This window comes from Eleginops maclovinus, chromosome 5, assembly GCF_036324505.1.
Source record: "Eleginops maclovinus isolate JMC-PN-2008 ecotype Puerto Natales chromosome 5, JC_Emac_rtc_rv5, whole genome shotgun sequence".
NCBI classification, from domain to species: Eukaryota; Metazoa; Chordata; class Actinopteri; order Perciformes; family Eleginopidae; genus Eleginops; species Eleginops maclovinus.
Window position 1 is genome coordinate 25,484,466 of NC_086353.1, and position 16,336 is coordinate 25,500,801.

Consider the following 16,336-nt stretch of genomic DNA (forward strand, 5'->3'; position numbering starts at 1 on the left):
GAAGATAGTTTGTGGGAGCTGCCATGAAAGATGCTGACACTCCTTTTTATATCAGATATCTGCCGAGAATCATTAAAGCATCATCACATACTCCTCCTGTATTTTTTTAATAACATCTTTTCAGAGTTATGGCTTCTCTGTAAAGAATTTAGTGCTCCCCTGAAGGCCATTTGTCATGTTGCCAGAGCTCATTCATCACTGCATTATCTCATTTCCGATGATTGTCCTCCCGGTCCTCCACTGAAGAAGTAAATGGAATTAAAGTGGTTGTATTTTACCAATACAGGTTTTTAATGAAATTAGTGTTGCATTCCTGTAAAAGTTATGACACATTTTAACACCAGACATCCAAGAAAGAGTTTTTCATGTTTGAAATATTTTAATCGACTGTCACAATGACAGAGGTCAGTTAGGGTTAGGGTTTGTTGTTGTAGGAATGGAGAAAACTCAAGCTTTCTTCCTTCATTCAGCTCTTTCTTCCTTCTTTTGTCTTTTTAATCACTTGTTATAGTTAAAGTGTACCCAGAGAGAATGCACTTGTAACTTTTCTGAGCCTTCTTGTCTCACTGCCACCCACACAGCTCCACATGCACTTTTTTTCATACATGGCCTTGTGTGTTGCTCCTCTGGGAAACAGTGATCTGTTTGAATGGACCTTTAGATCATAGATGTCCAAAGAACGTTGCCTTTAAGCAGTTTTCTATGCACACAAACTGTACATAATCTTTCTTGGGTATTACTACCAACAGCTATATGGTAGGGTTAGAGGAAATGAAAGCCAACAATATTCTCAACATGAATTCTGATGTCTTGCATGAAAGTCAGCACTGCTGTTCATTACCTCCTCTTGCTTCTAGCATCCTGAGCTCAATGAAGGGCAAACATTTCCTGAAGAAGCCCTGAGTCATGGACTGCCTTAGATGTTTTTATCCAGTGATTTTCACAGTTTCTTCCTGAAAGTCATTTTGCCATATAAATGGGATGAGCTGGGGATCTTACCAAGCATCCACAAAACATGCTTTTAATCCATGTAAAAGGATATTTTTGATTTATTTGAAAAAAATGTATTACTCCTTAAACATCTGGAAAAGTAGCAGGTGGACTGGATTGTCACGATGGTGGCAGCTGGATCCCTGATTCCTCATGCCATGTTCTGCATGAGCAAGAACACTAAACCCAAAGCAGCTCCAGATGGGGCGAACAGTGCCTTACTTTGCCCTTATTGCTATATAAATGAGTGTGTGAAGTGTGTTCCAGCAGACCGGAAGCAATATATAAGGGATAATATTCATGTTGCCGGTCATTATAGCGAAATGAGTGATACGTTTTCGTTCACTATAATGACCTTCTCCCTGCATATTTTCCCACTTATTACACACTGCTTACTAAACAGATCAATAATTTGACAAAACATAATCATTTAAAAATGATTTTATTGATTTAAAGATGATTGTATTGCCCACGTTAGAATTAAATAGTTTGCTCTACTGCGTAGCAACTACTTGAAATGTAGCAAAGCAACGCAACTTAAAATGACGACAGCTCTGATCGAGGTTTCCTGTAACTGTCCAAGTCTGTTCACATTTTCTTTTCCATTACCCAGACTTTAAAGACTGCAAGATCCAATTCCGTGTTCCTGTTAGTGTTTACGTCTTCTTTTGCTGTTCCCTGTAGTGTTTACTTTACTGTTTTCTTGTCCTTGCGCTCTTTTTCTTTTCTTTATTTGGGGACAGTTAAACCATCAGGAATCCAAAAGCTTTGTCTTCTATATCTCCACAAATGTATGAATTAATTTTGAAAAAGTTTTCCATGTTGCCTTCTGACTGAGGAAAATAATGCAGGGTTTTTTCTCCCCAGTTAACGTTAAACTTACCGGACTTTTTTCTGCGGATTGATATGACTGCACTCGGTCCCTTGACTAGAGCGTCCTTAGCAATGATTAGTGTGGCTGCTTAATGTCCTGATTGACCAATCAGAATTTACTATTTAACTGCGCCGTGTAATAATGGCACTAGGTCAGACTCAGGGTTTGTCCACCTGTCTGCTAAATTTGCAACTCTATCCACAAGACAGTTTACAAAACATTTTCCATTTTTATTTTATAAAATACTAATTAGTGAAGGTTAAGATTAATTCAATTAAGATTGAACACAACAAAGTCCAAACCCAGTTGCGATTGTTTAAAGTTTACTGCCGTAATGCTTTAGAAAGAGCTTTCTCTTATCACAGAGAATAATTGATTTGAAAGTCCGGCATCAGTTATTGTCAAAGAAAATAAGCAAAACCTCGGGAGCTGAAGATTATAAAGGGAAGATTGCACGTTGATTGAAAAGCTGTCATCACTACGTATATCAGTATGTGATTAATAATTTGTCTCAGGCTCAGCAGCGCAGCCCATTTTAATGTTCTCAGCCATCATCCTTCGTTATCACCCAAATGTAGTCTGCATAGAGATGGATGCTCCGTGTCAGCCCATCGACTGGCCCACTGCTGCTCAGCTGATTAATGGGGTCCTCTCTATTTTGAGGTCGTAGGGATTTGCCTGAGCGGACAGCACAGTGAATGAATACTCTGCAGCGCGTTTCGCTCCGCTGTTCTCCTCACTACTTAAATGAAAGTGATTGTTTGTGCTGGAGTTTTTCAGAGAGTGCTTTTTGATCTATTTTACTGCTCTAAAGTTTCAAGCACAAGGTCATTTCATCTTGGCGATGGCCTTCATTTAAGCACTGCTGAAACTCCTCTGATCTAAACTCAGATGACCTTCGAGATTCTTGCTTGCAGTCGTCCTGAATAATTTGAAGTCTATTAGCTGTTTTCTCTTCTCTTCCACTGATACTGTAGGTGTATTTCTCTATGAATTTGACCTTTGAGTAGGTGGTGATGCTAACCACTGGGGAACTTGATGCTTCCAGTGGCAACACCATCAGGACAGGTGATGCCTTTATGCAAGACATAAAGATATTATTTTTCCCAACTCTGTGGGGTTAGTACAGGACACCACTTCAATCCACTTCTATGATTCCAAAATGATTCCAATGTCTAACATTTTATGTTCATTTTCAGGTGTATATCAGTATGTAGAGTCTCTACTGGGACATGTCTCCCTGCTTTAATGTTCAAAAAGCTCTTTATTTTTCTCATACTGCCTGTGCTGCAGCACCTCTTTTCACCCTCTGTCTGAGCCCTTTTCACCCTCACAACAGAGCCCACCAGCTAACCAATGAGAGCAGACTGGGCTCTGTTGTGATTGGTCAACTGCTAAGAGAGGTGTCAGAAATGTCCCACCTTTTCACTTATCACTTTTTTACATGCACAGAAACCAATGTAACAAACTATGTGCAGAACAGGTAAACCTCAAAAAGCACAATAGGGCCTCTTTATTAAAGAAGAAATACTATTTTACAAGTAAAAGTCCTTTCATTCAAAATCTTACTAGCAATGTACCAAAAGTCTGGAAATATTCATTATGCCAATTTGTTATTGGCTGAAAGTATAAAGTAGCATAAAATATAAATTCCCAAGTAAAGAACAAGTAAGAGGCCCTATTATGTTTTGGGAGGATTTCTCTCTAATGACTTAAATAAGGGTTTTGATCGTGCTGGGTTATTTATATAGCTCTTTCCAAATGTAAGTCAATGTAAGAAAAGTCTTCTTAGGCCAGAATGACGTCACGTAAGCTGTAGTAATATGTTTGGCCACAGCGGTCATTCCAAAAATGGTCTTTAACAGCCGGCGCATTCCATGGGGGTTTGCCTCCAACACATTCTACATGATAGGCTAAGGGACGGGTCAATTCTGACACATCTCTAAGCGGTTGACCAATCACAACAGAGCCGGCCAGCTAACCAATCAGAGCATACTGGGCTCTGGTTTCAGACAGAGGGTGAAAAGAGGTGCTGCAGCACAGGCAGTATGAGAAAAATAGAGAGTTTTTGAACATTAAAGCATGGAGACATGTCACAGGAGAGACTAATATGAACCTGAAAATGAGAATAATATGTCCTTTTTAAGAAAAATATTTGTCTAAATGTAAGTATTCCATTCCTCCAGTGGTGACAATGATATTGTCTCTTCCACCTGGTGTGTTTATGTCTGGGTGCCCCATTATCCCCTCACCTGAAATAATTTATACTTATTTTCTATAGGGAGAGTTGAGCTGAACGGGGGCTGAGCCCAAAAGTATTGACCTGTCACCAGCTTGGTAAAGTGGACTATTTTCTCCGGTGTTGATCGATAGAGAGAGTCTTTGAAAAGTGGGATGCTGTTGGACTAATCACATAACAGCCGGGCAGAACACACTAGACGAGAAAGTCACAGTGGACACTTTCAACTGTGGAATGGATCAATAGGCTTTTAAATTACACAGATCAATCCCTGACACGGACTGCTTTAGATAATATCCTCTACCGTAACCGGGGTAATGGGAGCAGTGAGTGAAATGATCAGATTAATCATCTTTTCTAAAGGGCCCACTTTTCTTGTTGTCACATCAGTCTAAATGGCAGCAGTGTTTCTTGACTGGGATTTTTTTAGAAGCTGGGCTAGGTTGTTACAGCATTTATAAATAATAAATCAAATATAAAGTTAAATTATTCATCAATAGGTCAAAACAGTCATTTAAGAGCAAAGATAATGAAATAAACACAACAGGTATAAAACACATGAATAAAAGTCACAGTGCAGAATGAAAGTTACCGTGCATTGTTAGATCAGAACAGTTCAATTCAAAGCAGCGGCAAAAAGAAATGTTTTCAGCCTGGATTTAAAAGTAGTAAGAGTTGCAGTGGACCTGCAGGGTTCTGGGAGTTTGTTCCAGATATTTGGAGCATAGTAACTGAACGCTGCTTCTCCATGTTTAGTTCTAATTCTGGGGACAGAAAGCTGACCCGTCCCAGACGACCTGAGAGTTCTGGATGGTTCATAATGTAGCAGGAGATCATAAATGTATTTTGGGCCTAAACCATTCAATGCTTTATAAACCAGCAGCAGAACTATGAAATCAGTTCTCTGACAGACAGGAAGCCAGTGTAAAGACTTCAGAACTGGACTGATGTGATCCACTCTCTCAGTGTAAAGACTTCAGAACTGGACTGATGTGATCCACTCTCTCAGTGTAAGGACTTCAGAACTGGACTGATATGATCCACTCTCTCAGTGTAAAGACTTCAGAACTGGACTGATGTGATCCTCTCTCTCAGTGTAAAGACTTCAGAACTGGACTGTTGTGATCCACTCTCTCAGTGTAAAGACTTCAGAACTGGACTGATGTGATCCACTCTCTCAGTGTAAAGACTTCAGAACTGGACTGATGTGATCCCCTCTCTCAGTGTAAAGACTTCAGAACTGGAGTGATGTGATCCACTCTCTCAGTGTAAAGACTTCAGAACTGGACTGATATGATCCACTCTCTCAGTGTAAAGACCTCAGAACTGGACTGATGTGATCCACTCTCTTAGTGTAAAGACCTCAGAACTGGACTGATGTGATCCACTCTCTCAGTGTAAAGACTTCAGAACTGGACTGATGTGATCCCCTCTCTCAGTGTAAAGACTTCAGAACTGGACTGATGTGATCCACTCTCTCAGTGTAAAGACTTCAGAACTGGAGTGATGTGATCCACTCTCTCAGTGTAAAGACTTCAGAACTGGAGTGATGTGATCCACTCTCTCAGTGTAAAGACTTCAGAACTGGACTGATGTGATCCACTCTCTCAGTGTAAAGACTTCAGAACTGGAGTGACGTGATCCACTCTCGCAGTGTTAGTGAGGACTCAGCAGCAGCGTTCTGAATCAGCTGCAGCTTTCTAAACACTAATAACAAATTTGCCTCAGGGGGGACGCACACCACCTTTTATCATTGCTGCAGACAAGTAATAACTCCCCAAAAGGAACCTACAATCAAGGGGCTTCAAATGGAAGAGTTCTTATTGTTAGCAACAGATAAGATTTGCAAAAAATAAAACACTAGCAGGATCGATCGAGGGAGCTGCATTAACACTAACACAGACCCTTTTAAGGGAGCAGTGCCCAATGGGAGTTTCTCTTTAATATGGTTCAGAAGAGTTTCTTATACGTCTTCTTTTGTGGAGCCTATTAAAAGGTATGCAATCTTCTTCTACTTAGGAAAGTACAGTTTGTCTTTGATCCAGTGAGTAAATGTAAGTGCGTGTGCATATGAACAACCACTTTATTTATGTAGCTCCATTAAAAACAGAGTGGTTTGCAGAAAGCAGAAAACAAAACAGATAGGACAAACAAAAGCATGATGAAATGAATTATAAGTTAATAGAATAAAAGCAATATTGAGCTTATAAAAAGAAGTGCATGAATAACCTTTTTGTGTGAGAGCATTGGTATGACTCTCAAACAAAAGCATGTCTATAGAAAAATAAGAAATGACCTAAAATAGAACCTTGTGGTATGCCAATGGGTGATTAGGGTTTAAAAAGTAATGGCAACAACAAGCAGGAGACAGTCACAGTTGCTGCTTCCACAAGATATTTTTATAACAGCAGGTTGCAAAACAGTGTTCCAAGACACTGCCCATAAAGACTTGTGACATTCAGATTTAAATCAATATTAAGACTATAAAATGGAATAAAAATACAACAATAAACAGATGATATCACATAAAAGGAAGTCTATTAAAATGTTTTTAAGAAATGATTCAAGCCAGGCACTGACTCTGCAGGCCTTATCTATAACCAAGGGGCATGATGGCAAAAGTTCAATGATATAACACATAAAGACACCTGACTGCACGTGGTTTATTCACTGTGATGGAAGTGTGTGACTCTGACTTCTGATTGATCCCCAGATGTAAAAAAAATCAGGCGGCTTTTAGCAGTGAACCACACCTTAGTCACATTTTGAACTGAGACTGCCAACATTACAGATCAAACTTGAGAGGGTTATTTGTCAGTCAAACATTTTTGGGAAATTTGATTGTGTTGGTCAGCTGTTATTAAGCTAACATGCTAAACGTTTGAATGTTCTAGCCTTCCAAAGAAGCATTTTTTTTCAAATCAAACTTTATTTATATCACATTATTATATACAAAGCCACGTACTCAAAGGTGACACAAAGTGTTTCACAAACCAAACACATAATAAATAACTTAATCCCAAGTAAAGAAAGGGTAAATACAATTGAATTCAAATCCAAATTAAAAAGGTAACGACAACATAAATAGAAAACAAATATTTACAATTGTCTGATTGAATAAAAACCCAGGTCATTTATTTTGTGGTCACATGTACACCACTCTGCAGTTGACCATTCATCAATATAGTCGGACAGCTAGCTATGAGAAAAATAAAGAGCTTTCTGAACATTAAAGCAGGGAGACATGTCCCAGGGGAGGCACAATTTACTGATAGATACCTGAAAATTCAGCAGAATACGGCCCCTTTAAAAGTACTTAGCAGATCTTTTTAATTTAAAACTGCACAAATGGCAGTTTTGATATCGAATCATTTCAAAAATGGCTAATGGGGTTCACACACACGGTGGAGCTCCATGAACAGTTGGGAGACCGAGCAATCAGTCGGTCTGGCTCATTTGTAAATAGTTCAGTTCCTCCCCTCTACTTTCCATTACGAGTCCTCCTACAGCTTAGCTGATGGAGTTTTAATTTGCGCAGCCTCTTTACGTGCCTCGACATGAGAGAACAGGACACATTAAACCGGAGTGAGGCTGCTTTACGGGGTTTGCACACTTGTGGTTTTATCCAGATGTGTTTCTCTTCTTTTCCACCAAGCGTGTTTAAGGTACTTACTTTTTTATTATCCACTCATGGTTGAGTTTGCTAAATAGTCTCTTTGCTGTGTTCAGATGACGACGTGTGAAATGGCTGTGCTCTGTGGGTGGTCTCTATGGCTTTACCCTCGCAGGGCTTCACATTTTGTCTTTGCAATCAATCCGCAGCACAGAGGATGTGTGTGTGTCCTCACACAGGCTTGTCCTTTTTCATTTATGGGGGGAGTTGAGCTGTGATATTTCTGCAGCTGTGTAGCTGCTGTGTGTAAGGAGGGGGTGGGTCACAGGATGATGCACCTTGTCCATCTGTTTTTGCTCTAATTATCCTTTTAGGCTCAGTAGGAAATGAGGTAAGACGAAGCAGTAATTGCTTACACACTCTAACACCAACTGGGGCAACATTCAGGTAATTATTTAGGCAGCAAAATTATAGCTAAACAAACAGAGCAAACCATCATCAGTATTTATTTCTAACCCCTCTATACAGATCACAGACTGTGCATTAGAGCTGAAAGAGAACAAAATGTCTCTGTGTGTATCTCCCTGGGAAATCAGGACATGATGTGATGTGGAATATTTAGAGTATTTAATGTAATTGCTGTTTGAAAGCGACCTTCACCGTCAGCCCGTTTTGTCTCACCCCATAGTACCACTGTAACATAGTTATCATGCCATGGATAATGTGCATTTATTAAATAAGAACAGCAACAGGGTGATCATGATCCCGACACAAAGCGGAGGGTTCTTTTATCACCATGAAGGTGTTCTTTGTTCATTAATGACCGCCTTGCTTCACAATATCCCGCTCGTAACACAGCTACCAGCTAAATGAACACATGAATTTATTCACATTATTGATAAAAAAAATGTTTTACTGATTTAAAAATGAGCGTATTGCTTCTGCTGAGACAAAGTAATCTGCTCCTCCGCGAACCAACGGCTGGAACTGCGGTGGCTGGAGCGTCACCTCACCTTTGTTTTTAAACACTGCCAGAGCTCTTACCGTGTTCCCTTTGGTGTTACGTCCTGTCTGTCCAGCCCTCTGTATTTTAAACTCTTTCCTTCTCTTGCGCTCTTTATCTTTATTTGATTTTTTTCCTGGGGACAATTTAGCAATCATGAACCCAAAGTATTCCACAGTGTTCTCTGAGGGAGAAAAACCAATGTGTGTTGATGTTAAATCGACCGGTCTTCCCTCTGGGGATTGATATTCCTGCACATAGTCCCTTGATCCTCCTTAGCAGGGCCATGTTATGTATTAGCAACCTCTGAAATGTCCAAATTGACCAATTGGAATTGAGTATTCAACAGATTATCTTATTTTATATACCCCATATATATATATGGAACAACTTACCTTGAATACTGCAGGTCCAATGCAACTTTTACCGCTGTTAAATCAAGACTTAATGACCTTTTATTGAATGAATTTATTTCTAAGCCTGGACTGTAACATTTATTATTGTATTTTAAACATATGCCATGTGTAGCAATAGAAATCCTGTTCCTAGTTACTCTCAGAACATGCATAACGACTTCAGTTCACCCTGTGTGCACATTCAGAAGTCCAATAACAAACATGCAAATGTTCATTGTGGAGCCGAGAACTTCCTATCCTTAATGGTAGCCCCAGCACAACACAAGACGACAGTGAAATGATGTCTCCCACCCACGTTATAGTGTATGTTTGTTATTTGAAAATTCTTGTGCTATGCTTCCTGTTATGTGGATGCACGGAGCACTAACAGATCTCTGAGAGTATTATCCCCTCAGTACTTTGTGTTCCTTGTTATCCAAACTGCGTTCTTACAAACACTGTGCACAGCAAAAAGCATCACACAACCGACAAATAAACCCTGAGGACTCCTCCTCAACACCTCGCTGTAACAATACATAGATGTCATGAAAATCCTCGCTTCCCTTTCCCTCTTCGAGCCAACTTTGCGAGTTCATTTTCACTCGTCTAATCTCCAAAACACATCCTGCTTTTTCTTTCAGTGCCTCTTGCAGACTGCGATGCACAACATCAGCGTAATGGGAAAGGGAGAAACACAATACCCTCGCAACAGCTTTGAAAAAAACACACAGTGCTTCCCTGGCTCAGCGTTTGAAAGAGCACGGTGTATTATGGAAATGGTTCAGTCGTCTTCGGTAACATAGCAGCATCCCTCTGATCTTTACAGGCTCACTGTCAGCGGAACACACACTGTCTCGCAGATTTACAGTGTTTGTGCTTATGTGTGCGACTGTGCTGAAGTAGTGCACGGACTGGGAATGTAAATGCAGTATTTAAACAAGTGATAAGCTAACAGTGTATGACACGGATCTTAAGTCTACTCCTCCACCATGTAAGCCTCTGAAATGTGCTGAGTACACTCAGGGCCAATGTTGGAACGCTGTCAGGCCTGATGTAAAGGCTGCTTTCATAGATGGATGCATGGCTGACTGTGTGGAGGAATGTGACGCATGACCTCACAGGGAAGGGCAAGTCTCTGGGTCACAGTCCCCATAAAAGAGGGAAAACAGACTACTGTGGGTAATTATGTTGATGAGGTTTTTATGGGTGTTTTTTTACTCTTTGGACCTACTCATAGCTACAGTATATTGCTTGGATTATAGAGTGATAACACATTATCTTCATGATAAGAGTTTAACTAGTTGCTGGTTACCTACAGGCATTTGAAAGCATTAAGAGTCTAAAAATCAGGCCAAAAGGTTGTATATAAGCAATTCAATAATAATAAAACACACTCAACAGTTAGTGTGGTGTAGTCATGACGTATTTTAGTAGATCTAAGCGGAAGTTAGCATAGCAAAGGGATCTGGCGACAAAAAGCAATGGGATTTTCCCATTCGATTTTGGAATACTGCAGAACATAAACTCTGTGGCAAACACATGTTTATGATACTTACACCTTTTATTCGGCAGGATAATCTCCACATATTAACAACGCTTGGTGATTTTTGAAGCTTAAATGCATTTGCTGGAAGTAAAAAGCTAACGCTAGGCTATAAATTAAGTACATAGTTTCACATCATCACAGCTAAGCTAAAGGCGGCTTATGTTTTGCCACTGCTGTTTTTATGATACATAGAAGCTCCTGACATTCACCAGTGAGGTATTTATTGACGTAATATGCGGAGAACAAAACATGAAAATACCTCAGGCTTTTTTTTTTTTACCACAGACCTTATTTGAGGCTTCCAAACAAAAACACATTTAAAAACCGTTAACTTGAGACAAGGTTACCGTAAGTGGTAGAACTCTGGTTTCAGGACTTGTTGCTGCTACACTATTGTCCTAACAAGACAGAAAGACATCCAAGAGGCTGACAGACACACTTCTTGCATGACCCTGAACAAGTCTTTTATTAGGTTTTAAGTTTCTCTTTTTATCCTTGTGTACTCATAAAGTTGCTAAGGATAACACAGAGCTGACATGAATGTGACACACACATCCCCGGCTCAGCTAAGTTTTAATAGTAAAGGGAAAAAGAGGTCAATTTTTATTTGGTCTTAAACCCTAGCTATAGCATTTGAGAACGGTATCCTGGTAAATATCTATAGACACACAATTTTTACAGGAACAAACTTAATCGTTTTTTTTTCTCAGCCCCTCATAAAAGCATTTTTGGGTTAAAAAAAAAAGTTAAATAAAAGAATGTAAAGAGGGACACCACTTCACATTTGATTGAATTATTGTATGTTGTTTTAACTGAATTAAATATGTTTGTATTTTCATCTAACTGCCTTTGCAGACACTCTTTTTAAATGTGATTTGCAAAAGTTATTGTTTAAACATTGTTTATCAAACAAAAATGTACCTTTTTATTTACTTCATTATAGAATATTATTTTAGGAATCATGCATGACTGATATATTTGTATTATTTTTATATTTTATCTAAGTAAAATACTACGAGTACCCTCATTTGAGATCCCTGTTCAAAGGGAAACTCTTTCTTCCACACAGTAATGTATGCTCAAAGTTTCAATTATGTAGAAATACAGGACTGAGTCTAATGTAATGCTAACGTCAATTGACGGTAGGTTCAAACATCAGGGGATCACCAAGGTTCTAATAAATCATCATGAGGTGGCTTTGAATGTATTTAGCAAATGTTATTACAATCAAAGTGCTTTTTGAGATAAGATTAGCATTGTGTCAGAGTTAATTGAAATGAATTTCTGTATGTCTTAGACAGTTGATTGGATAAAACAAGCCTTTTAGGACATCGAAAATAATGATAAAAAAATCTAAACATTTTTACATTCAGTCAAGCAACGTAAGGAATAACTGAAGCAATTCAATGTTATACATCATTTAATATCAACAACCAACAGAGAATTTACTTTCAGGACCATGGACAGCTTCAGGACAAATACAGAGCTTCTTCTGTTTCACCTGACATGAAGAAACCCAATCAGATTATAACACTATCATTATTCTATGGGGCCCTGCTCATTTTCAGGTTCATATTTTTTGCATATAGTCAGTTTAACTGCAGCACCTCTTTTCACCCTCTGTCTGAAACCATTTTTGATGGTCGTCAGAGTAACGGTTACACTGAGAGACACCGTCAGCAGGTGGATCTACAGGGCGCACTGACATTGTAGATCATACTGTAGATCATTGTAAAAAAGAAAAAGTGACAAAAGCAGCCATTCAGGCACTGAATTTCAAATAATCAAACTTGGAATATTCTAGCATAATAATAATATTACTTTCTATTCAACTGTGGCCATTTTTATCCAACATTGAATTTGAAATGATGACGTACAATAGGCTATAAAACACTGCTGCAGAGTTTGCCATTAGTCTAACAACCCATTTTCCAAACAAAGCCATTCAATTATGTAAATGAGAGCACCACTTCCACCTCTTCTCTTTCTGTTTGTATGTGAATGCATTTAAAGAGGTGACTGTGTGAGTGGGTGGATGGACAGACGTCTCTATGTTGCTATTGCGCTGGTGTGTGTGTGTGTGTGTGTGTGTGTGTGTGTGTGTGTGTGTGTGTGTGTGTGTGTGTGTGTGTGTGTGTGTGTGTGTGTGTGTGTGTGTGTGTGTGTGTGTGTGTGTGTGTGTGTGTATGTGTGTGTGTGTGTGTGTGTGTAAGCCATTTTCATGTACAGCAGTGGCTGTTTGGAAGGTTAAGAGCGAAACTCTGCTGGAAGTGCTGAGCGAAACACTCCAGATGAATCGTGCCGCCTTTGAGCACGGGGCATTGTGACACACCGGGGCCGAGGCCAGCTGAAAACATTAGGCTGTAGGATTCATTAGTGAACTTCGTTGAGAGCTTAATGATGCTTTTCACTAATTCTCGATCCCCTTTTCAAGTAAATATATTCAGACTGGAAACGCAAGATTGGCTACGGATGATTGTCACTGTGTAATTTTCGGTCTGACAACCTTGTAAGTGCGCGAGGCGTAGGTGTACCGGTGACAAGTGGCTTGCTTTTCCCATGAGAGCGACACAATGCTTGTCACTGAATGTTTTCCTCAAATCAAAGTACCATTATTCACATTTTAGAAATGTCAACAGAGCAAACCTCACATTTTTGATACTTGCTTTTATTTCACTTCCATTAGCTCTCAGATCCATGTGACAGAGCAAGAGGAGAATGTACGGGTCTAGGTGAATGATACAATCTTACTCACAGCTGTGAGAAAATGTCGACCTCTGACCTCTCTGGATGATAAAGAGGGCCCATCTGGGGTCATGTAAGCTCAGTCCTTCATTGTATTGCAGGCTATCGGGCACTGACCCCTTCTGCACACCCACCATTTTCACCCAGGCGCCTTTCAAACTCAGAATGTAATCCGGATGGGGCCCTTTGTACAAGCTTGAAAGACTTCTTTCTAACTCTTTGATAGAACTAGCTTCTAGCTGGTGAACATAGTGGTGCATTAAGCAGCTAAAGACGCAAAAAATCCGCAGGAGGTGGTGGAGACCAAAAATGTTGCTAAAAGAGAGAGAATATTGACTTCCCATACTTAACAGACTGGACAGAAACATGATTACTAATGTAAATGCAACAAGTTCAAGTTGAACCCAAATGTCATCTGTAATTTTATTCAAGGCAACATTGTGTTTTATTTGGGCACCAGTAATGGCAAAGTATATCTCATTTGAGAGTGCATCATCTATCAGGTTAATCCAGTTGCAGCCCATACACCAGGACTCTCCTAGCAGAGGAGCAGGGTTCAACCATCATTTACAGCCATCATTTACAGCCATCATTTACAGCGTCAACCCCTCTTTCTCCCGATTTAACTCTGTCTCTTCAATAAAGGGACTGTTGGCCCAAAAATATCGTTAAAAAAAACCACAATATGTGATCTCTGTGCCAGGTACGTAGGTTTGACTCCAGCTTGCAGAACCATGGGCAAGGTCCTCCCCTCTGTGACCCCCCCCACCCCCCCCTTTAACATTGTATCCATCTATAAAGGCACTGGTTGTGCGCCTGGAACGTCTTCAGGGAAACAAACTGAGCAAATGCTAGTTGTAGTTGGACATTAGCGGGGATTTACAGCACATTTATTTAAGAGTTTTAAATAGCGGTTTGATTTGTGTTGTGCGACTGAAAATGTTGGGAAAATGCCATCAAATGACTGGAGTTGCCCTTAATAGGTCTTTCTGTCGATACTGGCGAAACACCAGTTGCCTGAAAGTGAAAGTTCGTCACATATTTACAGTAGATGCAAAAAGGTTCATGCTTAGCAGAAAGGCTACAATTACAATTATTTGTATGCAATTTGGCAAACATGAAGCAGGACATGTCTGCTTATACAAGCCTCTATGATCTACTGAAACCTTTCCTTGAAAGACAAAGTAAGCACAGAGCTTGTCAACTAGCAGGCTCAAGAGGAGACCCGGGATGATAAAACACAGATGTGCTTTCACTGTTTAGCATCAACAGCCTCCGTAACTCTAAACCCCTTGCTCCTATTTCAGACAATGACATGTTTTTGGAAGATCTACACGATGGAAAAAAATATGTTATGGTTATGGAGATGGCAGGCTACGGTTTCCTGGCGTAGGGAGCGACAGTCGGAGTGTGGAAATGGTCGGATGTTGCTTGTTTTCCAATAGCCGCAGTTTAAGTGCTTGTTTCTTGCAAATCATGTTACACAAACAAGCATGATTAACTTGATATCTCAGGAAATTGAATAATGGTCGGCCTCACGGTTCACTGCGGAGAGGAAATAGGTTCTGTGATTGTGCTGCCAGGTTGTTCGTGTTCTGCTCGTCCCTCAGTGCCAGAATGGGTTCAAGAGTCTGTCTCAGGGGAAAATAAAGCAGACAATTCCACCTCAGCGCACATTTCTGTGATCAACAGCACATTTGTGACCAGTGGAAATTATGTTTGGTAAATTTGGGATTTCATCTGATGATCATTGTGGTTGTTTCAGGGGTCAGGCCATTGATGTCATCACAGTTTTGTGCGTATGTTGTATTGAAGTTTTTCTGTTGTTCTGTTTAGGTTTGTCCTGGTGTTCAGCTGCCTGGTCCTCTCTGTGTTCTCAACCATCCCGGCTCATCAGGACTTCTCCTCGAACTGCCTCCTCATTCTGGTAAGAAAACAAAATACCACTCATGTTTTTATTTTCCTCAGTAATCCCCTTAGATTTTATTTCCTTGACATTCATCATCTTCCCTTACTAATTTCAAACTACAGCCTCACCTATGAATAAGCCCTGTCAATATAATAGTAACCAAAAAAGTGATTGATGTTTCTTACACTACTCTTTATTGCTTTAAATCATTGTCTATTGCCATTAAGTGAACCACTGTATGTTGAGGGTTAGGGTAAGGGTTAGGGTTTCAGATCTAAATGGTGTTTATAAGCCTTTTCCATGGTTCCAGGAATAAAAATGGTACTGGGCGGTCCTGGGGGGGGGGGGGGGGGGGGGGGTTTGTGTGGTCCCCCTCCAAAAGAAGAAACTATGATAATACAATTTGTAACAGTGTTGCAGAAAAGACTGTGCTGACACCTGGGCCAAAGTAACACTAAATAAGTATCTTATACATTTTAATTTACACCAAAAAAATCAAAAACAATTTTAATAAAAGTATTAATAAAATAAAAGTCTTTTTGCGCTATGACTTTGTTCCAAACTAAAAGTGTTAAAACCGTCTTTTTCTCCTTTGTCCTCCATTAAATATGCCCCTCTCATTAAATAACTGGCCCCGGCACGGCCCGCCCAGGGTGATTTACCTCTAGCCATGGTAAATCTTTCTTTTTTTTGCCATACAAGAATTAAAATGTGTCTAAAAGTAGGGCTACTGATATAGGCTTATCAGTAACCACCATGTGAAAGGTCCATTTAAATAACTCTTCGACCATACAGTCCTGAAGTGTTTTAAAGTCGACATCTGAGGAAAGTATTTATAGAAAACCTGAGGGTACAAAAAGCATCCATTCCAAAAAAAACGAAATCCTGCAACAATAACCAACAAATTGTACATCCTGAGTTTCAATGGCAAATATATTTATGGGCAATATAAATGCCGTCAATGTCGATGATTGTAAGAATAATTTAGATGTGAGGGCTATTTCATGAAGAAGTACATTAAA

At 39.7% G+C, this 16,336-nt stretch overlaps 1 protein-coding gene across 2 annotated transcripts in view; it reads left to right on the forward strand.

Annotated features, from left to right (window-relative positions):
- The window catches only part of LOC134864993 (potassium voltage-gated channel subfamily KQT member 5-like), a 109,540-nt gene that overhangs the window by 55,934 nt on the left and 37,270 nt on the right, over positions 1-16,336 (forward strand). For both annotated transcript variants that reach the window (XM_063884371.1, XM_063884372.1), the window contains exon 2: positions 15,242-15,332. In XM_063884371.1, coding sequence (XP_063740441.1) covers positions 15,242-15,332 — 91 coding nt within the window. The remainder of the gene's footprint in view (positions 1-15,241; positions 15,333-16,336) is intronic.